Below are 27,938 nucleotides of genomic sequence, written 5' to 3' on the forward strand. Positions count from 1 at the left end.
CGGAAACAGTTTGGTGAGTAGGTTGTAAAGAATTTGGCATTCCTAGCCAGGACCAAATACCACCGCATAAGAACCTTGTAGTTTGCTTCTAATGCAACAATATTTTGGGATGAAATTTTGGTGTTAATCCATATATTCACCCAATCTTCTGCATCTAAATCTATAGTTAGGTCTTTGGTCCACTGTTGAGCATACGATGGAAGTGTGGCAGGGGGGGATGTGAGATGGGAGTAGAGACGAGATATGATACCTGGAGAGCATATGGATCTGATTCGCATAGCCCCTCAAATATAGAAAGTTTGTCCAGCTCTGAATTTGAGCCTATAACCGTTTGAACAAAATGAGAGATCTGAATATAACAAAAACACTTCTGGTGGGGGAGTTGTGTTTGCGTTTGAAGGACTGGGAATGGTTTTATAGCATTACCAGTGACCAGGTCACATATGTGACTCAGGCCAGATCAGGCCCAGGCTTGGAATGAGGCTGGTTCTGTGAAGGCTGGGTAGAAGAGTGGGTGGCCCAGGAAAGAGAATAATGGAGAATGTGGGGACATCAGTTTGAATGGGCTTCTTAGTTTATCCCAAATTTTCAGGGAATGTTGCGTTATAGGGTTTAGAATAGGGCCATGTGCTGAGGCAGGTAATCATAGCAGATTAGACACTATGAGGGGGTAAAGGTCGTCCAAGCTAACCTATATAGGAGTTTCGACTTTTGCGTGGTAAAGTCCAATTTGGGCCGGTTGAGCACCCCTAAGCCTCCATTAAGTTTATTGCGAAGCGAAATGGGTCCTTGGGTCTCGTAGAGCCCAAAATATATTTAAACACTCGATTCTGTATACCACAATGAAAATAAGGAGGTATCGTGATTGGGAGAACTCTGTAGAGGTATAAGAGCTTGGGAAGCAATGACATTTTCACAGCTGCAATCCGTCCGAGCCATGAGATACATAGAGGTTTCCAGGTCTTAAGGAGTGAAGACAAGTGATTTAACATAGGAAGATAATTTGTGTGGAATAGATGAGTCAGGTCACTAATCAATTTTATACCTAAATAGGGTAAAGATGAGGTGGACCATAGGAAAGGCAAATTTTCTTGTAGGAGTTTAAGCTCTGATCAGGGCTGCAAGGGGTTCAATCATGATGGCAAAAACCAATAGGGATAGGGGGCAGCCTTGTCTCGTCCTTCTCTGGATTTTGAAACATTCTGAGCGAAACCCAGAGTATTTTAGGTATGCTTGGGGTTGGGTATAAAGGGCGCTTATACATTGAAGGAAGTGGGGGCCAAAACCCCAGCGCTTCAGGATATAGTATAGATAAGACCAAGAGACCGCATACGCCTTTCTTATATCAAGGGAAAGGAGATGCATAGGTATTTTACGAGATCTGGCTAAATGCTGTAGTAGGATGATGCTGCAAATGTTGTCACAGGCCTGCTACCTGGGAATAAAGCCCACTAGATCTTTGTAGATTAACCCACCTATGATTGGATTGAGGCGCAGCGCTAGAATCTTGGGTCTATAATTGGACCAACGGGTATTATCCGTGTTAGGTTTGGGAATCAGAAATTATAGTAGTCAATGTGTCTCGACCAAAAGAGTGTTGTTTTAGGAGGGCATTAAAGTAATTTTCTGTAGTAATTATAAGGGCTGGGACGTTTGTGGGGTTTAAGTGTTTTTATAGCGATAAGGACTTCCTCAACCATGACTGGGCTCTCCATAGACTCACGACTGGCCTCTGACAACTTTGGTATTGGCAAGTTTTGAAATAATGTTACTGTTTAGTGCAGAGAAAACAAGGTTTTTGCTTCGTAAAGTTTAGTTAGTCTTTTACGAATTTCAGAAAGCACCCTAATCGGGTTACTTGTATGGATGTCATTGGCCAGCTTGAGTCTAATGAGTTTATGGGTCCGTTTCGGTCAACAGAGGTGTAAGGCTAGAAACGTGTCAGGTTTGTTAGCTTTTGTGTATATTGTGTGGTTAGATCTACGTATTGTTTTATCTGCAGACTCTGCCAAAAGGAGGTCCAGCTCAATTTTTCTCTAGGGTCAGTCTGTGGGATTCGGTAGGGGAGGCCTGAAATTGAAGAAAATGATGATGGAAATCTAATTCCAGTTGCTGTAGTCTTATTTTCTTCTCTCTTTTGAGGTGTGCGGTGACTGAAATACATTTACCCTTAATCACTGGCTTGTGCGCCTCCCAGAGAAGAATCAGGGATACTTCCGGAGTGGAGTTGTGTAGAAGATATTCTTTGAGGGCCAGCTGGATGTCAAAGCAGTAGGACTGGTTAGTTAGGTATGCTTCGTTCATGCACCAGGTTTTGTCCCTAGCCTGGGGAATCAATGAAGAAATTTTGGTGATCACTGTACAGTGGTCTGACCATGGGGCATATGCTAGAGTGAAGTAAAATCGGGGAAGATGCAATTGTGATTAGTATATGACCTATTCTTGAAAAGGACTTTTGTGGGTATGAATAAAATGTGTAATTTTTCTTTAACCGCCTCCTGCACATTTACATCGGCAGAATGGCACAGTCACGTACCTGTACGTGGCTCTTTAAGTGCCCAGCCATGGGTCGCGTGCGCACCATCGGTGGCAAACTCGCGACCTGGTCCTGAGCTCCATGACCATGGCCCTGGGACCCGTGGACCCAATCGCCGCTGGTGTCCCACGATCGGGTCACAGAGCTGAAGACAACAGACAGCTGTGTAAACAAACCTCTCCCCATGCTTCCTAGTGTGGCTGTCATGAGCGTCTGTTCCCTGTTATAGGGAAAGACGATCAGTGACGCCACATGCCAAGCCATGCCCCCCAACAGTAAAAAAAACACACATGTCACACATAACCCCTAGTGGTTAACTCCTTCACTGCCAGTGTCATTTACACAGGAATCAGTGCATTTAAATAGCACTGATTGCTGTATAAATGACAATGGTCCCAAAAATGTGTCAAAAATGTCCAATGTGTCTGCCATAATGTAACAGTCACAATAAAAATCGCTGATTGCTGCCATTACTAGTAAAAAAAATGAATAAAAATGCTATAAAACTATCCCCTATTTTGTAAACACTATAATTTTTGCGCAAACCAATCAGTAATCGCTAATTGCAATTTTTTTTTACCAAAAATATGTAGAAGAATAAGTATCAGCCTAAACTGAGAAAAAAAAATTGTCACTCTATTTTTGTTTATAGCGCAAAAAATAAAAACCACAGAGGTGATCAAATACCACCAAAAGAAATCTATATTTGTGGGAAAAATGGACGCCAATTTTGTTTGGGAGACATGTCGCACGACCGCACAAATGTCAGTTAAAGTGATGCAGTGCCGAATCACAAAAAAAGGGCCTGGTCCTTTGGCTGCAAATTGGTCTGGGGCTTAAGTGGTTGAGGGGTTGCATTCCCTCCAGGTGTCAATAAGAAAAGCCTGTTTGAGTTGCTTGCGGAACTGGGTGGGAGTAATGTTCCGGTCAGTAAGGAGACTTATCTAGATGAGGGTGAAGTAACAAGTTGGAGTCACCACACATAAATAATGTACCTTTACAGTGTGTTTTTATAACCTGTAAGAGATGTGAGAAAAAAGGGTTATTATTGGGGGCGTAGTAGGAGACAGATGTGGTTTCTATATCGTGCAGCAGGCCTAACAAAACAATATAGCGACCTTCTGGGTCCTTTTTTTTTCTGATGTTGGGGTGAATGGTAGGGTGTGGTGGAAGGCCAACAGGACCCCTCTTTGTTTTGTTGCAGCAGAGGTGGTAAAAACCTGTGGGTAGCGAGCTATAAAATTTGGGGGGGGTATCGGACCGCGAAGTGGGTCTCTTGAAGGGCAATAAAGCTGGCCTTCAGGGATGCAAAAGTTTGAAAGACTTTGACCCTTTTATTAGGGGAATTAGGTCCCTTAACATTGAGGGAGAGTATATTTAGGTGGGCCATTGATGGTAGTGAGAAGGGCTAATATTACAGAGTGTGGAGACCATGCGAGTCAACCGACCAGAAGAGGGAAGCAGAAGAGCAGTAGGAAGTAGGAGAGGAAGAAAGGGAGAAGAGGAAGGACTGGGTGTTTGTCATGTAGGGCAAACGATTTAGTAGCGAATGCAAGTCTGTATCCCCCAACCAGGTAGTGCACAGACTCCACAGCCAGCAAGCTAACTGAAGGGTTGGTGCACCGTAGAGTGGGGGAGCAGTTACCTTTTTATTTTTTATTAATAAACAAGTGTGATTTAATTGTACTTGTACTGCTATGAATTCAGAAGATACAGTCAATCCACTTGTCAGTAATATTTTTTCCAGATTGGATGAGCAAGATCACCGCATGGATCAGTTTGCCATAGAGTTACAAACGCTCCTGAGTCACACGGCTCACCTGGAATCCTCCACTGTGGCTGCTCCGATACAAACTGAGTTGCAGGCAGTCCCTGCTGCTGTGCCAATCTCTGTGCAGGCACCCGCCTCGAGTATTACCGATATAAGACAAAGTATGTCTGGTTCCACTCTGCTTCCCCATCGATTTGGGGGTGATCCAGTTTAATGCAGAACAACTTTGAGATGCTGCCCCAGGCGTTTCCCACAGACAGAAGCAAAGTAGGTTTCGTGATATCTTTGCTTTCTGAGAGAGCCTTGGCCTGGGCAAACCCTCTATGGGAGATGCAAAAACTTGTTGTCTTGAGTTACCCTGACTTTGTGGCCTCCTTTAAAAGGGTATTTGACATTCCTGCACGCTCCGCTTCTGCTGCCAAGTGCCTCATGTCCATCAAACAGAGTGGGAGAACTGTTGCAGACTACGCCATTGAATTCCGTACTCTGGCAGCAGAGGTTGCTTGGAACAATGAGGCCTTTGTGGCTGCTTTTTCGAATGGTCTCTTGCATTCCATCAAGATGAGATAGCAGCCCGAGATATATCCACTGAGCTGAAAAGCTTGATCTCATTTGCCATCCTCATTGACCCATTGTCTCATTCTTACCCGGTACTAAGAATGTAAGGGCTGATGCCTTATCACAACAATTTTCCTCCACTTCCAAGTCTGAGTTGGTTACGGTTCCTGCCATTCCTCCTGATCGTATCGGGCTACAGTTCGCACCAGTCTTACTTCTCCTTTGGGTGACAAAATTCTTGCTGCTCAGGTCCATGCTACTCATGAGAAACTTTGTGACCTCTGCTTTGTCCCAGAGAGTCTCTGCACTGCTGTGCTCAAGACTTACCATTCTCCCAAGGCAGCTGGCCATCCTGGGAAGAATCAACTCATTTGGGCTATTTCCCAACAATTCTGGTGGCCTAGTCTACAGGCTGATGTAACTGCCTTCGTAGCTGCCTGTTCCATGTGTGCTCAGAGTAAGACTCCACGACACCTTCCAGTGGTTTTCCTACAACCCATACTCAATGTAGAGAGGCCCTGGACCCACCTGTCTATGGAGTTCATTGTGGAGTTGCCCAACTCCCAAGACAACACGGTTATCGTTATGGTGGTTGACCGGTTCTCGAAGATGTGTCATTGTATTCCACTTAAGAAGTTGCCTACTTCTAAGGAACTGGCTTCCATTTTTGCTCATGAGATCTTTCGCTTACAAGGGCTACCCAAGGTGATTGTCTCGGACAGGGGCAGTCAGTTTGTCTCCCGGTTCTGGTGAGTCTTTTGTGCACAGTTGAGAATTCAGCTTGCTTTCTCTTCTGCCTATCACCCCCAGTCTAATGGGGCTGCAGAGCGAGCCAATCAGTCCTTGGAGCAATTCCTACATTGCTATATTTCAGACCACCATAACAACTGGGCAGAGTTTGCTCAAAACAGTGCCTTGAAATCTGCCTCCCGATTGTCTCCATTTATGGTGAATTATGGTTTCCAACCTTCCATGTTGCCTGACTCATTTGTTCCACAGAATATTCCTGCATTAGAGGAGCATCTCTGTGGTCTTCGTTCCACTTGGGTACAAATCTAGGAGGCTTCGTGTCATGCTAATGATAGGAACAGGCTCCATGCTAACCGCAGACGCCTGCCTTTGCCTTTCTATCAGGTTGGGGAAAGGGTCTGGCTGTCATCTCGCAACCTCCGACTTTGTGTTCCCTCACTGAAGTTTGCACCTTTATTTATTGGGCCTTTCCATATCTTTCACAGGATTAACCCAACGGCTTACGCCTTGGACCTTCCTCCTAGTATGTGTATCACAAATGCTTTTCATGTCTCCTTATTGAAACCATTGGTGGGCAACCGATTTACCACCTCGGTGCCACATCCTCACCCTATACAGGTTGAGAACCATGAGGAGTATGAGGTACAATCCATTGTTGACTCTCGTATGTTCCGTGGGCGCATACAGTACCTGGTGCATTGGAAGGGGTACGGTCCGGAGGAACACTCCTGGGTTTCATCCTCGGACGTACAATCACCTGCCCTCTTCCGCGATTTCCATGGACATTTTCCCCCAAGCCTGGTGGCCCTCAGAGGAAGAGGGGTCATTGAGGAAGGGGGTACTGTCAGGGCTGGCTTAGCCCTTTCTTCTCTGAGCTGGCTGCTCAGCTGTCGGCTAACTGCCAGCTCTCATCTCTCTCCACAGTTACCCAGCTGTTCCTGATCCTGCTCGTCTGACCTGCCTACTTAAAGTTGTCCAGCTCACTTCATCATTGCCTTCGCCTTGGTCACATCACAAGAAACCATCTCCTGCGTTCCTGTTTAAAGACTGGCTTGCTGACATCCCTTCTGGCTCTTTATCCTGCTTGCTGTTCCTCTACTTGGATCCCTGACTTCTGGCCTGGCTAATTACCCGATTTGGCTATTGAATTCTGGCCTGGCTGACTACTCGGTCCGGTTACTGGAATCTGGCTATGCTTTGACTACGCTTACTCTATTTACCTTTTTCTTTTTTATTAACAAACAAGTGTGATTTCATTGTAATTCTGCCTCGGTCTGGTTTATAGTTTCTGACAGGTTCTCAGCTTGGCAATGTGGCATTTTCTTCTCAGAGCGCTGCTTGTTCTTGGGCATGTTCAAGCAGGGTGAGCTCCATGTCATCCACCCTGGTTTCAAGGTCTGCTGTGCGCTGGCCTATTTCGCATATTTCCCGTCCCAGTCTGTTTTAATTTGGTCAGATGTGGCTTTCAGCGCTCTCTGGAGCATTGTCTCCATGTATTTAAGGAAGTCATTTTGAGACATACTTGAGGAAGGCAAAGAAGGGGAGCTACCAAGGTGGAAGTCAGCATTGTCTTCTTCTCCGCTGTCTGCCAGCTCCGGCCTAGCTGGTGACGCTGCTTGTTGTTTAGCGAGGGCCTTCACCACCATTTTGGAGGAGGTCTGGGCTAGTGCTTCCTTTATGGGGTTAGGCTTGTTTTGCCTTGATGACCCGTTAATACTATCCCAGGTGGTGCTGGGGTGTATCGTGAGACGATCCCTGAAGGAGGACGGTTCAGCGGGGGGTGCGGAGCCCTAACAGGAAATGTCCTCCATGCTAAGCTTTGCGCATGTGCCAGGATGTCTTTTGAGATTAGCACTGTTAGATATTTACATAATCTGTTGTATACAAAGAAGTGTGTTTGAAAACTTTGCATACAACAGGTACAGGTATTTCAAAAGTTTGTTCACAAATCATGGCTAGGCCTTTGCTAAATTGAAATAGAAATTATGTCTTGAATGAGATTTCTACTTCTAATGAGTATGTTTAGTAATTTATTCCAGTAGCTAAAGTTATGGTTAAGAATGATAGATCTGAAGGTACTAGGGATGTCAACTGAAATATCAATTGGAAAGATTATTTTGTTATTTTTAAGGTACATTGGAATTATAGTTTTTGTTTCAAAAGAATTGGTAAAAATAAAAATAATTGGAAAAAATAATAAAATGGGTAAACACAGGAAGGATTATCAGTGTAGAATGGTTTAAATTGATTAATGAAAATTACTTAGGAAAACAATTTTTTTATAAGAATTTGATACTGGTTTTCATTTACTTTTATAGATATGTCGTACGCTTATAAATTTAAAGAAAATGATTCTATTCTTTTTTTTATTTTATTTTTTTAAATTCTTTGATGACAATGCAACAAGTACAACTAAACTTCTACTTGATACTACGTCTTATTTTTTCAAAAATTGTTGATTATATTATCAAGGACTATCATTTTTGGGTAAACTGGAATGATTTATTCATATGGACTTGCATCAAAAGTGACATATTGATTGGTCAATCATTATGTGAGGGGTAGTTGGGATGTGATTCTCATATATGAATTTTTTATGAATTGTCTGAATAATGATGATAGGGACAATATAAAAGGAAAGACAAAAAGGTATACCGTATATACTCGAGTATAGGCCGACCCGAATATAAGCCGAGGCCCCCAATTTACCCCCAAAAAAACTGGCAAACTTATTGACTCGTGTATAAGCCGAGGGTGAGACATGCCTGTCCATCCCTGTGTGTGTGTCCGTCCATCCCTGTGTGTCCGTCCATCCCTGTGTGTCCGTCCATCCATCCCTGTGTGTGTCTCCATGTGTGTGTGTGTGTGTGTGTGTGTGTGTGTGTGTGTGTGTGTGTGTCCAGCCTACCTTTGTCCCGAGCCTCCGTCCCGTGCCTTGCCTCCTTGCCTCCGTCCCGTGCCGTGACTTGCCTCCTTGCATCCGTCCCGTGTCGTGCCGTGCCTTGCCGCCGCCGTCCCGTCCCGTCCCGTCCCGTGCCGTGCCTTCCCTTGCCTCCGTCCCGTGCCCTCTTCGTCGGCGGCCATTGTAAAGTTCAAAAGCTGCGCCGCCGCCTTTGCCTGTGATAGGCGGAACACTGAATTTCCCAGCAGCCTGTGTTCCGCCTATCACAGACGTCGTATCATCCTCGTCCGTAGTACGAGGATGATACGATGTCCGTGATAGGCGGAACACAGGCTGCTGGGAAATTCAGTGTTCCGCCTATCACAGGCGAAGGCGGAGCCGGAGGCGCGGCTTTTGAATAGAATGGCCGCTGTCTGTCTGCTCGACTTGCTGATCGAGCGGGCAGACAGCGATGACTCGAGTATAAGCCGAGGGGGGCACTTTCAGCCTCAAAAAAGAGGCTGAAAATCTCGGCTTATACTCGAGTATATACGGTAGTTAGAACATACAAAGAAAAGGATTTAATGTGTCTAAACAGAGTTACTGAAAAAAAGGGGGAGGGGTGGTGTTGCGCTCCTATTTGAAATATTTAGTGCAATATTAGCAAAATAGTGTAATTGGCTACCTAATATATATCGCAATAATAGGTAAAGTGCAAAACAAATTACATTAATAAATGAATATATAAAAAAACTATAATAGTTATGACATTTGTGCAGAAATAAATAGAACAATTATTAAGTGATATAAAAAATCACATTAAAGGTGCAACTATAGGTGATTATATCACTGTGCAAAATATATGACGCATACGTGAATCATTCATATGGTGACTAATATAGAGAGATATAAAGCAAATAAAACTAAAAAGCAACAGAAAAATAATAATTTAAATCATCTAGCTAAACAAAATAGCCAGTGCGGTTTTGGACGTTTAAAATCCTTAGTCCAATGTGCAAAAAGTGCAAACGTGCAGAGTGTTGCGCTGGAACACTGTGTATTGCTGTCTTTGACTTCAAAGTGACACTGTGCCTTTAAGTGCAAATACAACAGAGAAAATCTTCAGCGTCACTGACACCCGTGGAAAAAATGAATGGTTACCTTACTGCTGTAAGGTAAACAGCATATAGCAGATAAAGGAGGAGGGGAGCGTTCCCTTCAGCTTGATCCTTTCCTGGATGTCCGTTTCAACTTTTAAGTGCAGACAGGGGAGGTGGGGGAGGGGGGTAAGGGTAATCCTTATCTTCCTCTCTTTCCACTGAGTACTTCAGATGGTGTAGTTCTCAATAAACATTAAAGAGATAAAGGAGGTCCACCATAGTGTAGTATTTTTAAAATGGGAACAAAACCTTTTATTTACATTTATAAAAACACTCACATTTTTCAAGGGGTATAGGAGTTTTGTAAAAACGAGCGCCGAGCTCGTATCACAATCTGAGTGTCTGTTCCGTTATCTGAAAAGCCTCGGGTCCTACGCGTTACATCACCACGTGACTTCAACCTTCAATCTCATCCCAGTTGAAGTCACGTGGTGACGTAACGCGTAGGACCCGAGGCTTTTCAGATAACGGAACAGACACTCAGATTGTGATACGAGCTCGGCACTCGTTTTTACAAAACTCCTGTACCCCTTGAAAAATGTGAGTGTTTTTATAAATGTAAATAAAAGGTTTTGTTCCCATTTTAAAAATACTACACTATGGTGGACCTCCTTTATCTCTTTAATGTTTATTGAGAACTACACCATCTGAAGTACTCAGTGGAAAGAGAGGAAGATAAGGATTACCCTTACCCCCCTCCCCCACCTCCCCTGTCTGCACTTAAAAGTTGAAACGGACATCCAGGAAAGGATCAAGCTGAAGGGAACGCTCCCCTCCTCCTTTATCTGCTATACGCTGTTTACCTTACAGCAGTAAGGTAACTATTCATTTTTTCCACGGGTGTCAGTGACGCTGAAGATTTTCTCTGTTGTATTTGCACTTAAAGGCACAGTGTCACTTTGAAGTCAAAGACAGCAATACACAGTGTTCCAGCGCAACACTCTGCACGTTTGCACTTTTTGCACATTGGACTAAGGATTTTAAAAGTCCAAAACCGCACTGGCTATTTTGTTTAGCTAGATGATTTAAATTATTATTTTTCTGTTGCTTTTTAGTTTTATTTGCTTTATATCTCTCTATATTAGTCACCATATGAATGATTCACATATGCGTCATATATTTTGCACAGTGATATAATCACCTATAGTTACACCTTTAATGTGATTTTTTATATCACTTAATAATTGTTCTATTTATTTCTGCACAAATGTCATAACTATTATAGTTTTTTTATATATTCATTTATTAATGTAATTTGTTTTGCACTTTACCTATTATTGCGATATATATTAGGTAGCCAATTACACTATTTTGCTAATATTGCACTAAATATTTAAAATAGGAGCGCAACACCACCCCTCCCCCTTTTTTTCATTTCACATTAATTTGGACGTGAGTTTGGTCCATACGGTGTATGCAGCACTTGTTTCTTTGCTATTTTTATTCACAAATCCATTTTAGCGCAGGAGTACCCACTTTTATAAACAGAGTTACTGTTGAATTAAATAATCTGGAATGTTTAAAAAAAAAAAATAGAGTTGCTTGCTGGTCATGGATAGATAAATAAATAGAAAAATAAATAGAAAGATAGATTATATAAAAATATGACAATAAAATAATGGGAAAGTTTTTTATGTATCTACAGATGAGTAGATTACTTATTATGTTTATAATTGTTCAGTGTCAAGGATAATGTATAAAAACTTATACCGTAGAAATTATTTAGTTATTGAAATTTCCAGGAATGGAAGACATTTTATTCATTAATAATTTATATTACAAGGCAATATAATTTGATATTTCAAAGATATTTATTTCTTATTTATACAAAAATAGTTATATGATATGGTTAAAGTTATAAGAGTTTCACAAGAAGTTAAATAAATTTATGAAGTTGAAAGAAGAAAATCTTTAATATTACATGATTTAGATGGAGAATTCATTAAAATTATTAAATAATATAATAATTTATATTTTCCCAATGGAATGAAATAGTTAAATATTTTTCATAGGAATATCAGTTTTGGAAAATGTTTATGTACGATATCTGACACACTAAATTGTATTAATGTTTATTGTATTGTATTGTTTGTATTGAAAAAAGAGGACCAGAGACATTTATTATTTAAGATGAATGCCCTTATTAACCCTTTCATGACTAAGCCTATTTTTGGAATTTGGTGTTTACAAGTTAAAATCCATATTTTTTGCTAGAAAATTACTTGGAACCCCCAAACATTATATATATTTTTTTAGCAGAGGCTCTAGAGAATAAAACGGCGATTGTTGCAATATTTTATGTCACACGGTATTTGCGCAGTGGTGTTTTAAACGCATTTTTTTGGGAAAAGGGACACTTTCATGAATAAAAAAAAACAAAACAGTAAAATTAGCCCAATTTTTTTGCGTAATGTGAAAGATAATGTTACGCCGAGTAAATAGATACCAAACATGTCACACTTTATAATTGCGCGCACTTGTAGATTGACGACAAAGTACGGTACCTAAAAATCTCAATAGGCGACGCTTTAAAAAATGTTTACGGTTACCAGGTTAGCGTTACAGAGGAGGTCTACTGCTAGAATTATTGCTCTCGCTCTGACGATCGCGGCGATACCTCACATGTGTGATTTGAACACCGTTTACATACGCGGGCGCGACTTCCGTATGCGTTTTCTTTGCTTCGCGAGCTCGCGGGGACGGCGGGCGCTTTGAAATTTTTTTTTTTTTTTTTTTATTTATTTTAAAATGACTAAATTGTTTTTAAAAAAATAAATAAATTTGATCACTTTTATTGCTGTCACAAGGAATGTAAACATCCCTTGTGACAGTAATAGGTGGTGACAGGTACTCTTTATGGAGGGATCGGGGGTCTAAAAGACCCCCCACCCCTCCTTTACACTTCAATGTATTCAGATCGCCGAAAACGGCGATTCTGAATACCGGATATGTTTTTAAAACCGGCGCCATTGGCAGCCGAGTAAACGGGAAGTGACGTCATGACGTCGCTTCCGTGTTTACGATGAGGAGACTGTAACGAAGCCGATTACGGCTTCGTTCCAGTTCCTCCCCAGCAGCCAGAGCCGACGGATCGCTAATCGGTGCTCCCGATCGAGCGGGAGCACCGGTAACAGCGGGGAGAGGCGGCGGGAGGGGGGACGTCCCCTCCCACTCCTCCGGCATAACAGCCAAGCGGCTTTTAGCCGCATCAGTTGTTATGGCTGGAAAGCCAATCGCCCGCTGTAAAAAACGGTACCGGGATGATGCCTGCAGGTGCGGGCATCATCCCGGTATACCCCCCGGAAGCCGAGTACGCAGATCTGCGTACGCTCGGCGGGAAGGGGTTATATTGATGATTATAGTGCATTGAGGGGGGATTGTTAGAAGATATTGAGTTAATATTTGAATTGATAAAATTTTATGAAAAATATATGATACACATGAATGTTATAATGTAATCTTAGTTTCTGGAGGTCTCAGAACACACAGGAACAGAGTACAGAAAGGAGTGCTTTTCCTGTATAGATACATGTATTTTGAGTTACCATGTCAGAACAATGGGTGGAGTTATGCTACTTATCTTTAGACTGAAACCATATAAAGCATATATGCAAATATGGGTGTTACTAGGAAATGCTGACATAACATTATGAAACAGTAGAAGAATGGATGAGGATTGTATGGTAGGGAGGAAGGGAGGTGGGAAGAGAGAGAAGGAACCTACACTTTGGAGAATGTAACATCTGATATCCCTTCCTTCTTCTGAAGCCATCACCATACCATATGTTACCAGATGCCATTATTGTAAGTCTTTGCTTATCTTTCTGAACAATAAACAACCTTTCTGGGAGTATTGTACGAATGAAGGATTGTTCAATTTCTACTAAGGCTGCGTACACACGAGAGGATTGTCCGTCCAACTTAGTCCGCTGAAACGTGTTTCAGCGGACAGTCCGCTCGTGTGTGGGTTTCAGCTGACTTTTTCAGCGGACAGTCTGGCGGACTAAGTCTTTCGGAATTTCCGTAATATTGTCCGTCCAACTTTGTTTTCAGCGGACAGTCCGCTCGTGAGTAGGCAAGTTGGACGGACTAAGTATGGCGCATGCTCAGAAAGGATTTACACGGCCGAAGGTTGCATTGCAGTGTATTGGACGTCGTATTTCTAGTCCCGTCGTACGTGCTGTACACGTCATCGGGCAAGCTGTCAGCGGACTGTCTGTTCATCGTGTGTGGTCAAGTCCGTTCATTCAAAAGTAGGACGGACTGTCTGTCGGATTGTCTGACGGACTTAGTTGGACGGACAATCCTCTCGTGTGTACGCGGCCTAAGAAACTAATTCCTAAAAGTAAGTTGGAAATTCGGCCTTGGATAAAGACTGATACACTTCTCTACACACCCTCTGAGAGAGGACACTGACATATTTATTACACAAAGACTTTGCTATTTATCCAGAAACGCCTCTGAGATACAAGAATATTAGAATATTAGAATAATACTAGATTTTAGATATTTCTATACTTTATAGTATAGAAAACCAGTATGTTCAAAGCTCTGCAGCTTGAGCTTACTAACATGGATGAAACAATTGATACGATTCATCGCCTCCCCAAACATCTTCCTGACCAAGTTCCAAGAGACGTAATTCTTCGAATACACATTAAGTATCACATTAAGGAATGTCTCATGATAGCAATGTGTAATAAGGATTTCAGAGAAAAAAAATTTAAGACACAAAAGCCAGGGTTTTCAAAGAGTATCAAACTTGTGAAGGTTGTCCTTTCTCAAAGCTAACATGCTTTCATATGTGAAGTGCAGTTTAACCAAATCAATCGTTTCCGATGCGTTAGATACCAATTGATGTTTACAATGCCTAATTATAGTTATTCTGGCTGCTAAAAGGATATGGGTCGTTACTGTGCACCGTTGTACAGGAAAGTTGTCAAAATCAAGTTTCAAGATGGCTAGAGATGGAGTAGGGGATAAATTTATTCCTGTAACATCAGAAATTATCTTAAAAATGTTATGCCAGAAACTAGTATGATTTTTACAGCTCCATATAATATGCAGTAGGTTTCCCACATTACCTGACCCTCTCTAGAGAACTAGAGTGGGGAAATTTGACAATTCAATACATTGTTAGGTATCACCTCAACATAATTTTCTGTGTAAACTCCCAATGGTTAACACAATTAGTTGCTGTATATGTCTGCGTGGTAGTATGTGTGGGTTAAATCAGACTCTACGCCTTTTTTGACAATGGCTTGTCTATTAGCATTGAAAATGACCAGAATTTAGTATCCAGATTCACCATCATAAACTACCACTACCCTGTAAATCGAACTTGGGCATATTGACTCATCCCTAAACAATTGAGGTGGACTCTACCCAATGCCCTTGGTGTTCACTAGCACATCCTACACTACTTCACCGCCTCCAGGAATGTGCAACGATTACTGCATATTGGGATTCTGTGTTAGCGTACATCTTCAAAATCAACAAGGTTCGGCTACCCAAAAATCTTCTATTGTATTTATTCAGATGTGAACCACCAACTCCCTCATCATTGTCAGCAGGGCCACCTAATCTTACACAATGGACTCATATAAGTCTGCTAGTTGCTCGAAGGAAAATCATGTCCCATTGAGTTAAATCAACAACACCCAGCCTCCCGGCTGTAAAACGGGAAATACTATCACTCTTCAACCTTGAGAGGCTGGACACCATTGTACTGAACTTTCGCTCTACTTTACATTTGTTTGCCAGATGACATACGTATATGGAGGTCACGGTTATCCAAAAGTAACTGGTGGATCTCATGCATCCATTTCGCTTTACAGATTGGTACCTCAAATGAGACCTCACCAAACCCCCTAGGTAAACTTAAAGTGTCCAACTTATCTGATCCCTTGTATGCTTTTATAATGTGTGTTTTTCAACCACCCCAATATAACTTCCTCTGTTAAATTATAAGGATATTTAAATAGAAAAAACATATAAATGTAGCCAGTATAAATAATATACAGTATATCTATTTCAAGCAAAAACTGATGTTAACATTTCTATAAAGAAAAAGTCATACCTTGTCAAAGTACAGGATGAGGATTTCTTTGTCAACAGCTTTTTTGTTAATCTCAAATTTGGAGAAGTATTTGTCCACTCCCTTATTCAGCTGTAAAAGATCACCAATGTTACATTAGTATGAAGTATGTTCTATCTGAAACATGGAAACTAGAAAGAACAATGAAAAGAGGAGATGGATGGGTATTTGCATGCTCATTAGAAAGCTTACACTATCAAAGAACCTTTTACCAGTTGACTTTCCTATACCTTATGAGGCATAGCGTATGCCAAAAAAACTGAAATAACTCTGTTGCCAAAACCACGGATCTAGGATTCTCCAGGCATGACTTGGGAATGGGGGATGAGCTGCGAGTTCGAGTCGAACTCATGTTAGACTGGAACATTGCCTGTTCGCCTGTTCAGCGAACAATGAACAATTTGGGCTGTTCGTGGCAAATTTGAAAAGCCGGAACACCCTGTACAAGTCTATGGGAGAAATCTAAAGTGCTAATTTTAAAGGCTAATATACAAGTTACTGTCCTAAAAAGTGTTTGGGGACCTGGGTCCTGCCCCAGGGGACATGGATCAATGCAAAAAAAAGTTTTAAATTTCTTTTTTTATCAATGAATGAATTGTCGGCTCCTTGAGTGTTCTCTGTATTATAGAGCCGACAATTCATTATTTAGGACAGTAACTTGCATATTAGCCTTTCAAATTAGCACTTTAGATTTTGAACGTTCGCGTCCCATAGACTTTAATAGGGTTCTAAAGTTCACACAAAGTTTAGGTCTGTTCGCAGGTTCTGGTGCGAACTGAACAGGGGGGTGTTCAGCTCATCCTTACTTGGGAACTCCAACCTTGGGATGCAATGTGGAATGGGTAAGCTACTGCAAAATGTTCAGGAGCAAAGACTAATGTAAATGATATAATATGCCCTGTAACATGACTCTCTTTTTTACCCCTATAGAACTAATTATTTAAGCTTATAAAGGGTGTTTGTTTTCTGGAACTCACCTCATTAAGATTATTAATATCTGGAACAAATCCAGTCATCATAGAGATTTCCAGGATAGACATAGCAGCATCCCAAGGCTGTAGGAACCTGCAAAAAGAAACAAGATTTTGTATGTGTATCAGCTGTTAAAAAAGAGCATAGGGGTCTGCTGCCCTCTAAGTGGCTCTGCTGCTTAATGATCATACAGATTATTAATGTACATTACTTATTGTCTGTGTCAGAAACCACAGAAAGAGGAAATGGAGAGAGACAGAGAACTGAGCAGCCTTACCTAGACATGTGCAATTTGTTAACAAATCGAAATTGGGTCAAAATTTTGCAGAAAACACTTTCAACTAATGAGAAAGAAATCATAAGGAAAAAAAAAAATCATTCGGCATGATTTGTAGACCTCTTTCACACTGAGATGCTAGAAAAACTGCTCATAAAATGCCAGGCACTTTTGCGGCGTTAGCGATGCACTTTTTTATGGTCACGTGACTAAAAAGGAACCATTTTGCAGCACTTTTCAGTTGCTTTTGAAGCTCTTCCCATTCATTTCAATGGAGAGGGGTGTTTTTTTAGGTGTTTTTTGTCATATGCTCCAAACATGCTCCAAAGATGCTGCTTGCAGGACTTTTTTGACCTCCCACCAGCGCACCCCCCTAGTGTGAAAGCGTCCATTGAAAAAAATGGGTAACAGTTTTCAGGTGCTTTTCAGGAGCTATTTTTAGCGCAAAAGCACCTCCGTGTGAAAGGGGTCTAAAGGTCTGGAATAAATCTTACAGCCCAATCAGCAGAGTCATTTTGTGCTTGAGATTGGATTACTAATGCTGGCAAAGTGCATTTCTGAGAACTAAGTGAGAAGGGCATTATATTTGAGCAGAGGAGACGAGTTTTGAGAAGCAGTTTAAGAGATATTATTATTGTGTGTTAATGGATTCAAGCTCTAAACATCAGGCTTCTTCTGGTACCAGCAGCAGTGATATCCATAGTTGTGCCTCACAAACACTGGAGCTGTGTTACTGACCAAATCACCAGATGAAAATAGAGGGTAAAAATGAAAAATACAAAATATATTGACTAGATTGATTAGGATATTAAATAAAGGAAATTCCTGGAGTTCCCCTATAATGTAGAAGATTTCATGTCTTTATCATTCAGGCGAGCCTAGGACAGTAAAATGACTAAATATGACCCTGTTGCTGATCTGCGTCAGCTCAGTATAACATTTAATATGGATCCTTTTCTACATGTCATAAGTACCTGCAATAAGAGCAATCCAATACTAAATACTGCATAGAGCTGTAAATACCTGGTGCAGATTTCCATTGAGATGGTTGATTTAGCCCCCAGGTGCTCAGCTGAAGAGAAAAAAAATAAAGTACTGTATTATTATCAACACAATACAAGCCTATTTTCATTATTATTATAGATATACTGTATCTCACAAAAGTAAGTACACCCCTCACATTTTTGTAAATATTTTATTATACCTTTTCATGTGACACCACTGAAGAAATTACACTTTGCTACAATGTAAAGTAGTGAGTGTACAGCTTGTATAACAGTGTAGGTTTGCTGTCCTCTCAAAATAACTCAATACACAGCCATTAATGTCTAAACCACTGGCACCAAAAGTGAGTACACCTCTAAGTGAAAATGTCCAAATTGGGCCCAATTAGCCATTTTCCCTCCCCGGTGTTATGTGACTCGTTAGTGTTACAAGGTCTCAGGTGTGAATGAGGAGCAGGTGTGTTAAATTTGGTGTTATCACTCTCACTCTCTCATACTGGTCACTGGAAATTCAACATGGCACCTCATGGCAAAGAACTCTTTGAAGATCTGAAAAAAAGATGGCCTAGGATATAAGGAGATTGCCAAGACCATGAAACTGAGCTGCAGCACGGAGGCCAAGACCATACAGCGGTTTAACAGGACACATGAGGTGCCATTTTGAACGTCCAGTGACCAGTATGAGAGAGTGAGAGCGATAACACCAAATTTTACACACCTGCTCCCCATTCACACCTGAGAACTTGTAACACTAACGAGTCACATGGCACCAGGGAATGGAAAATGGCTAATTGGGATAAATTTGGACATTTTCACTTTTGTTGCCAGTGGTTTAGACATTAATGGCTGTGTGTTAAGTTATTTTGAGAGGACAGCAAATGTACACTGTTATACAAGCTGTACACTCACTACTTTACATTGTAGCAAAGTGTCATTTCTTCGGTGTTGTTACATAAAAAGGTATAATAAAATATTTACAAAAATGTGAGGGGTGTACTCACTTTTGTGAGATACTGTACAGTTTATACACTAGCAAAAAAATAATCTGATGGTAAAGAGGGCAACTATTGGGAACATGTATTCTGATAACTGTGTGCAGTTAAAACATAGTTTGTTATGCATTTATTACAATGGTAGTCAATACATGAATTTGTCTGTCTTCATCTTGCATATATTTACTTTATAATAGCTGATATATTGATCAATTAATCAGGAATCATTCTGATCAGTTCATAATTGTTAGTGAGGACCAGTGGTGGCTGTTGCTCCATTTTTATGGGTGGGGACGAACAACCCACCCCCCCTCCAGGTCCACACTTACCCTATCCAGGTCATGGGTGGCTTCCCCCGGCTTCTCTTTATGGCTAATCAAGTCTTAAGACCCTTTTTCTGCCCTAATTGGCCCGGGAAGAAGAGCAGGAAGACAATAGCGAATGTTGATTCGCTAATGTCACAAGTGGGTGGGCTCTGCTCCCCGAGACCAATCTTTTTGAACTCAATTAGAGCCTCTGGCTCTAATCATGTCTTAAAAAAAAAACTTGTAGAAATGTATGCGTCAGGCGCCCCACATGGAGATTAGAATTTCCGATCAGAACTTTTTATGACTGAAAAATTTATGAACCTGCTCTCAATCTTTTGTTGGCTGGAATTCCACCAGCAAAAGTCTGATGGAGCATACACATGGTCGCATTTTCGGACCAAAAGCTCTCATTGGACTTTTGCTGGCAGAATTCCCGCTCGTGTGTACGGGGCATTAAAGTAGTTGTAAACCCACTTTTGAAAAAAGAAAAAAACTAACACCTGCAAGACAAAGGCATAACAAGCTAGTATGCATAGCATACTAGATCATTATGTAATACTCACCTGGGATCTAAGCCCTCGCTGCGGTGTCCAACACAGCACTGGCCGGCGACATGTCATCCCGGAGTTACTTTCAGGTATTGTGGCTCCGGTGCTGTGATTGGCGATGACGTCACATGCAAGCAGGAGCCGCCAGTCACGGCACGACCTCCTTTAGAAATGGCACGCGTCCCTTTTGTTAAATTTCTCCTAAACCGTGGAGGTTTAGGAAATATTTCCAGCACCTACAGGTAAGCCTTAATCTAGGCTTACCTGTAGGTAAAAGTGGTTGTACAGGGTGTACAACCACCTGAATATGTCAGTGACAGCTTAGTTTAAGTAATTCAATTTTTAATACAAGTATTAAACAGAAGCACACTGCCCTCTACAAGCTACAGTAGGTTCTGGAACCCATTTATTTTTAATTGAAGCCTTTACAGAATAATTACAATTACATAATACTTACCGGGTGCTTCTTTCGTAATTGTCACATCTAGTTTAAAATTATTACATTCTGTCTGCTTCTCCACATTCTTAGCATAATATACCACATTGACCTGAACAAAGTAATAGAGAAGAAATAAAAAATGATTATTAAAAATTTTCAGTGTCAGTTATTGGCATTAGGAGAAACAATTAAAGTCTTTACCACAGAGTATGTCGCAACGGAGATTGGGTAGGCTCGGTTAATGAAAACCCTTTTCATTTTATAGTAAAATCCAAAAAGAAATGTATTTTTATTTAAAATTTTTTTACACTGTGGCCAAGCTATGTGCCTTTAGCTATTTAACCACTTGCTTACTGGGCACTTATAACCCCTTCCTGCCCAGGCCAATTTTCAACTTTCAGCGATGTCAAACTTTGAATGAAAATTGCCAAGGTTTGCTACAGTGCTTATCATTTAGGGACAATTTGTTGCTTTTATATATGAGTTTGACTCCTTCTAGTGCATGCTGGACTGTGTTTTTTTTCTCCTTTGAGAATGACCAGAACAATGCATCATGGAACATGTAGTCCGGGATGAGGAAGTAACACTGTTGGCTGGGCCAATCTGGACCACAAGTAACAGAATGTTGTGCACACAGAGCAGCCTGCTGGGAGAGGAAATAAAAGAGCGGGTGTGGCATGATTTTGCTCTCTCTGGACGCCATTCTGAACCTGGTAGCAAGAGGTCTGTGTGACAGGGAGTGAGAATCTGCGACCTACTCACCGAGGAGCCAGATCGCCAGCCTCAGAGGGATCTCAGTGGACAGAACCGCTATCCCAACACAGCGTACCGGCCTGCGTTGCAGACTGTCTGGAGACACCTGTAATCCAGTTCACCGGGAGCTGCAGAGTGGTGCGGCAGTGCCATTCCACAGGACAGAGACACAGAGAATTCTGGCTGGAACCCTCTACCCATCTGATGTCCATAGTGGTGAGCGGGCATAGCCCCTTGTAATAGTGATAACAGTATTGCAGTGTAACTTTTTTTCAGACTGGCTGATGATACTTGTAGTACCACAGATGTGAATCTACTTCTCTCCAGACCTCACACAGAAGTATTTGGGGCCTATTATTCTCCCCATTGTGCTTTGACTTCAGTACTGTGAACATCTTCCTGACACAGATAAAGAGGAGCATACACGTAGAAATATTCATTCAGATAAAGTGCAGATTAATTCATCTTTGTTCTTCTTTTTTTCTACTCTGGATTACTAATAACACTGCAGTATAAACAACAGGCTAGCTGAAGATAACCGGGACTGAAGGAACATTTATTATTTCTTCTTTGCTGTGCGCAATTTCTTATCATTCCTTTGTTCATGCATTGAACTACAAACACAGGGGAAGCAAATTTATAAAATATTGTTCAATTCACATTGTGTTCAATATATGCATATGTTCATCACTGTTTGTTGGTCTGTGTGTTGAGGACACAGAGAGAAGGTATCCAATATATGTGTTACAGTGTTGGGTATTTGTTTCTCTGTCTTCCTGTCCACATACGTCTTGTGGTAGATTTATGTCAAGTACCTTTGTATTTCAGTTATGATACATATTTACTGTTAAACTAAGCTGTGTTTATTCATGCCATTCTTTGTGTTCATTTTATCTCAGTAAACATATCTGCGTGGTTCAGTGATACTGTGTGAGTTTCTCATTACTATCGCAGCTGTGCAGAATGGAACCCAAGGTGTCAGAGGTAAGAGAGGATTTGCAGAGTCAAGGTAACCAATGGGGTATAGACTAGCAGCCCTTATGGGGGGGTACCGCAACATTTTCAAACAGGTCATTTTTCTCCTTCATTGATGTGTACTGATGAGAATACACTGATGGGCACTGATAAAGCGTTGTGTTTAAGACCACCAAAAGAAGGCTGTGTGTGAAAAAGGGACATCTATTTTATTTGGGTACAACGTTGCACAATTGTCACTTTAAGTAACACAGTGCCTGGTCATGAAGGGGAGGTGTAAACCTTCCGGAGCAGAAATGGTTAATTTCATTTCCTTTTTAAGTTTCTAACGAATTCCAAATTCCAAATTCCAAATTTTCAGAACAATATTTTGGATCGGCCAAAAAATGATCGTCCGATTTGAATTCTGTGTGAAGAATAGCTGGTTGTTAAGCAGCGGGCCAGGAAGCCGGCCGCTGCGCCCTTGAAAACCAATGACTCAACAGCTGTCAGCGGGCTTCCACACTGACAGCTAAAATGTAAACGAAACAATGCCGGTAATATAAAATTCCAAAATAAAACAGCGTGGGGTGCCCCCCCCCAATCCATACCAGGCCTTTGAGGTCTGGTATGGATTCTAAGGGGAACCCCACACCAAAATGTAAAAAACAATGGCGTGGGGCCAAAAATCCATACCTCATCCTTATCCACATGCAGCCTGGCACGAGCGGCGAGTGCCCCCCCCGAACCATACCAGGCCACATGCCCTCAACATGGGGGGGTGCTTTGAGGCAGGGGTGGCTCTGATTTCTTATCAGTTTACTCCCTACTCACTAAGCTAACCTATTTATTGGTTTGATCATTTTTATTATTTTTTACTATTTTAAAAGCCCTCTTTTTGAAGGTGTGGGCTTCCTAGTTACTGTATCTTTGGCACTGGCAAGACCAACATTTTTATAAGCTACAGCATGACACCCATAGCTCTCATTTCCTGGAGGGGATGTCTCCAGTCATATGGCATGTATTCCACTATAAAAATAATAGCACAGTTATATTTCTAGTTATACTTTGGGGGGAAAAAAAAGACGTTATCAATTGATATCTAATTCTAATACTGTTATACCTAAATATGTGGCCAAATGGGAAAAAGATTTGGATTGTACGATCGATTCTAGGTCTTGGTCCAACATATGGTCCTTCACAAAATCTTCCTCTATAAATATATTGGCGTCTGAATCATCATATAAAGTTCTCACACGCTGGTGTTTGGTTCCTGCGAGAATCGCCAAATTCTCAACAGAGAACACTGGCCTCTGCTTTCGTGGCTGTCCAGAAAAAGGTACCTATATACATACCTGGTGGCATTGCTCAATTGTACAATCATTTTGGAAAAAGATCTTTCTGATAATTACAACATTTTTTGATCGTCCAATTTTTCCAGACCCAATTATAGCTCTCCTTAATTTAAAACCAGCCTTTCTGAATCAGAAACAATTCAAATTAGTTCTTACACTCCCTATAGCCGCAAAGCAGACTATAGCCAATGCGTGGAAAACAGATGTGGTGAATATTGCAGAAACTAAACGTAGAATGAATCAATCTTTCATCCATGCTAAAATGGACACTATAGATAAAAACCAGATGACAAAGTTTTATATAATATGGAAACTTTGGATTAAATATTATACGTCAGATAATATTGGTAACCGAGTTTTATTGTTATGGTGATTAAGATTTTTTATAGAATTACAACATTAGCTGATACATAAAACCTCCTCCGGAGAATTATTCCCTCCCCTTCCTCTCCTATATACCTTTTATGTTCTTCCCTTACTATATAATACTTAATATAAACATACTTTAGAAGTTATGGTCAAAACTTTAAAATCATATTTTCTTTTAGACATATTTATATTTTCTTGGGATTAAAATGTTTTCAAATTCTAAAATATATAAGGCCATTTATTGTCATTCCCACGAGAATATCTTGAAATTCTTCTTTGCTTTGTATCATCCGTACTTCAATATGTCTACTTTTTATTTCTGGTATCACATAATTTGTCTTATATTCTGTACATGTAATTTATTTTAACATAAAATAAAAACTTTTGAACGAGAAAAAAAGACGTTAAAACTAACCGTCAAGGTACCTTTCCCTCTTCCTTTGGCAGTGACCCTAAAATCTCCACTTGTTGTTGCCTGTAATAAAACACATTTGTTTTCTTTCATGAATAAGATGAAAATACTTCTAGCAAGTTTCTGATGTCTTGAGATGAACATACTGAACTGGGATGCAGCTTGGATATTTTTTGTGTTCAGCTCTCACCAAATCTGCATGAAAAATGTGAATGAAAATTATTTTCTTGAAACTAGGTAGGCAAGCAAGGGGATTAGAACTCCTCTCCCATGTTAATGCTATGGTACCCTCTAGAGAGATTCCCTTTTTTTTCTGATCACCATTGTCACTTGAACTACGATTGAGGAATATTCCATAATTTTGAGTTGTCATCAGAACAGGAGTTAAAAAGGAACTTTCGAATGGGGGCATTAGGATATTAGTTTCAGTGACAACTGTCTGAGAGAAGCTTTACCTCACTTTCTTATGCCTACAGGACTGGAGGGAAAATCTCTTTAAACCTTTTCTTCTCCATTCAATATGAAAAAAAAAAAGGTTTTGGCTTTAGAAATACTTGAATCACACTTTTATAAGTAGGCCTAGATTTCCATAGAGCCAATGTCTTTCTTGGCTTAGGGTGGCACACAGCCAGCATCATCATGCTGTTGACTGCCAGTAAAGCATTCCCTTATATAATAGATGTTTGTAGACTGGCAACCTGTCTGCCAGTAAAATCCAACTAGATCTCCATTTTTACTATAGCTACACAGGTACTCTTGTTGGTGGAATAGTGGGCTGTGTACTTACTATCAGGCAGTCCCTAAGTTACAAACATGCAACTTACAAACGACTCCTACTTACAAACACAGGAAGTGAGAGGAAATCTACCCCTAGGAAGGGAAATTCACTCCTGTAAAAGTTATCATGGAAAAAAGGTGAAGCTTTATCACCAATCCTTGTTTCCACTACAACCCAAATTTTTCAAAGTCCAATTGTCATAAAGACAGAAAGTGAGGTACACAAAAAACAAACATTTTTTACCCGTTCCAATTTACATACAAATTCAACGTAAGAACAAACCTACAGAACAGAACAGAATCTTGTTTGTAAGCCAGGGATTGCCTATAGACCTGTTTTTGAAGTCTACTAAGTCCCAGGTGTACTGACACAGAGTCAAGTGTCTCTTTTAAGACAAAGGAATCATAGAGTTATTGTCAAGTTAACTAATGCATACTGATGCTGCTAAATTTTGTTTTGGGCATCTAGGCATCAATGATTTTTTTGGGGTGTTACTAGAATGGGAAGTGAGGGAACCTCCACCCCAATGGCAATACAAACAGCTATAAAGGCATTTGTTAGCAGATAGGAGACTTGGTAGAATGATGTGTGTCCATTAGTCTTTTCATTAAAGAAACTTTTTTTTATTTTCTGGGTGATTCATGAAGACAGGTAGGAAGTAACCTCCACAACACAAATAAATATCAAAAGTATGGCATAAATTTGAACCCTTTCCTACTCTTTCTACTGTAAAGGAGATGGAAAGGCAACATAGTAACAATGGAGCAAAGGGTAAATTTAACTTTGTTTTTTCACTCTATGGAGTGTAATTACTTAAAGTGGTTATAAAGGGAAAAGGTTTTTACCTAATGCATTCTCACCATTTTAATAGCAGCTCCCCCACATCCCCCCAGAACTCAATGTCGGTCTAGCATTGTGCACATCTGTGGCAGCTATTCTCCCTTCACCCCAGTCTCATAGACTTGGCTAAGAGCAGGGTGACCCATTGGCTCCTGCTGCTGTCAGTCTAAAGCTGTGAGCAGAAAGCAGAGGTGAGGCTGAGCCATACTGTATATGTCTATGGCCGCACATGGCCTGGCTTGGGAGCAGATCAGTAGGAATGACCAGTATGGGGGCACTCAGAGAAGAGGAGGAGTTGAGAGTGTCAACGGGGGACACCAGAAGAGCAGATTCTGGGTTGATCCATGTAAAACCATTGCACAGAGAAGAGAAGTATAACTAGTTTATTTTAAGCAAAAAAAAAAAGTAAGCTTTGCAATCGCATTTAATTACCTTTTGTTAAAGTGATTGTAAAGTCTTGTTTTTTTTTTGCAGTGGATTTGCACAGAGCAGCAGATACTGCTCTTCTCAGGTCCCTCTTCGGCTCTCCTGGCCCCTCCTCCTGTTTGGTGCCCCCACAGCAAACAGCTTGCTATGGGGCCACCAGAGCCGAGTCACAGCTCCTTGTATCTATTTAGACATGGAGTTGTGGCCCGCTCCCTTTCTATTCTCATTGTCTGACTGACTTTGATTGACAGTAGCGGGAGCCAATGGCGCTGCGTAACTGTATCAGCCAATTAAAGGAGACCAGATGGCTGAGACATACCTATAACATTGCTGGAGCTAGAAGGACCTCAGGTAAGTATTATGGGTGCTGGAGGGGGCTTCTGTGTACAGAAGGCTTTTTACCTTAATGCATAAAATGCATTAAGATAAAAAAAAAAAAAGAAGTCTGCCTTTACAACCACTTTAAGTGTTTACATGTGGTCATGTGACCGCTAACCCTAGGTGGTGGTACTTTCCTTTATAAGCAGTGTGTGGAGAGCTCCCTGGGGGCTGATGACAAGATAGGAAGTGACATTGCCACCATGGACTCAACGTTTCCTGCTTTGCCTGCTAAAGTGAGAGAGGGAATAGAGGAGGAGCTGTATGTGCCCCAATCTTCATAATCTCTAAATCCAAGTTTAAAATACTAATTTCAAATGAAATGAGAGTGTTTGTGCTTTTCACCTTCCTTCTGGTGTCACTGGATCATGAAATGAATTCTCACCTGATCTGTGCGGGCCACCAGGAGAGTCTGAACATTGATTTTCTGAGTTATGCTGTCTGTTTTGCCAGGGAGCTTGTATGTGACATCCATGTTTACATCACCTTTATTTGGCACATCTATATGATACTGGGCAAAGGCCTGGAACATCATGATGGTTGCCTGCAACAAAACCATTAAACACCAGAGTTAAAATGAAACCTGCATAAAGTTTGCATGTTCTTTCTACGCCTATATGGGTTTCCCCTGGGTACTCTGGTTTCCTCTCATGCTCCAAAGATATTTTAAGTTTATTGGCTCCTATCTAAATTGACCTTAGTATGTGTATGTATGAATGTGTCTTAGATAGGGATGGGCCGAACACCCCCTGGTTCGCCCCAGAACATGGGAAAAGGCAAATGTGTTTGAACACGCGATCATCGTTTACATTTTATGTGACACAAACATGAAAAATCAAAAGTGCTAATTTTAAAGGCTTATATGCATAGTATTGTCTTAAAAAGTGTTTAGGGACCCGGGTCCTGCCTCAGGGAACATGTATCAATGCAAAAAAAAGTTTTAAAAACTGACATTTTTTCGGGAGCAGTGATTTTAATAATGCTTAAAGTGAAACAATAAAAGTGTAATATTCCTTAAAATTTTGTACTTGGGGGGTGTCTATAGTATGCCTGTAAAGTCGCGCATGTTTCCCGTGTTTAGAACAGTCCCACAGCAAAATTACATTTCTAAAGGAGAAAAAGAAATTTAAAAGTACTAGCGCTAGCAGCTGTAATGAAGTTCCGGCAATACATATAAAAGATAAAAACGGCATGAGATTCCCCCACAGGGGAACTGCGAACCAAAATGAAAAAAAAAAATGCGTGGGGGTCCCCTAAATTCCATACCAGCCCTTCAGGTCTGGATATTAAGGGGAACCCCGTGCCAAAATTGAAACAAAAATGGTGCGGGGGTCCCCCCAAAAATCCATACCAGACCCTTATCGAAGCACACAACCTGGC

The 27,938-nt window shown here is 41.0% G+C and overlaps 1 protein-coding gene across 3 annotated transcripts in view; it reads right to left on the minus strand.

Annotated features, from left to right (window-relative positions):
• The window catches only part of LOC143961241 (complement C3-like), a 649,911-nt gene that overhangs the window by 38,876 nt on the left and 583,097 nt on the right, over nt 1-27,938 (minus strand). For all 3 annotated transcript variants that reach the window (XM_077470478.1, XM_077470476.1, XM_077470477.1), the window contains 6 exons: nt 26,944-27,102; nt 24,140-24,199; nt 20,312-20,402; nt 18,026-18,074; nt 16,731-16,818; nt 15,736-15,825 (listed from right to left, as the gene is read on the minus strand). In XM_077470478.1, coding sequence (XP_077326604.1) covers nt 15,736-15,825; nt 16,731-16,818; nt 18,026-18,074; nt 20,312-20,402; nt 24,140-24,199; nt 26,944-27,102 — 537 coding nt within the window. The remainder of the gene's footprint in view (nt 1-15,735; nt 15,826-16,730; nt 16,819-18,025; nt 18,075-20,311; nt 20,403-24,139; nt 24,200-26,943; nt 27,103-27,938) is intronic.

This window comes from Lithobates pipiens, unplaced genomic scaffold, assembly GCF_037356315.1.
Source record: "Lithobates pipiens isolate NorthernLeopardFrog02 unplaced genomic scaffold, aLitPip1_a1.2 Scaffold_8, whole genome shotgun sequence".
In the NCBI taxonomy this organism is placed as follows: Eukaryota; Metazoa; Chordata; class Amphibia; order Anura; family Ranidae; genus Lithobates; species Lithobates pipiens.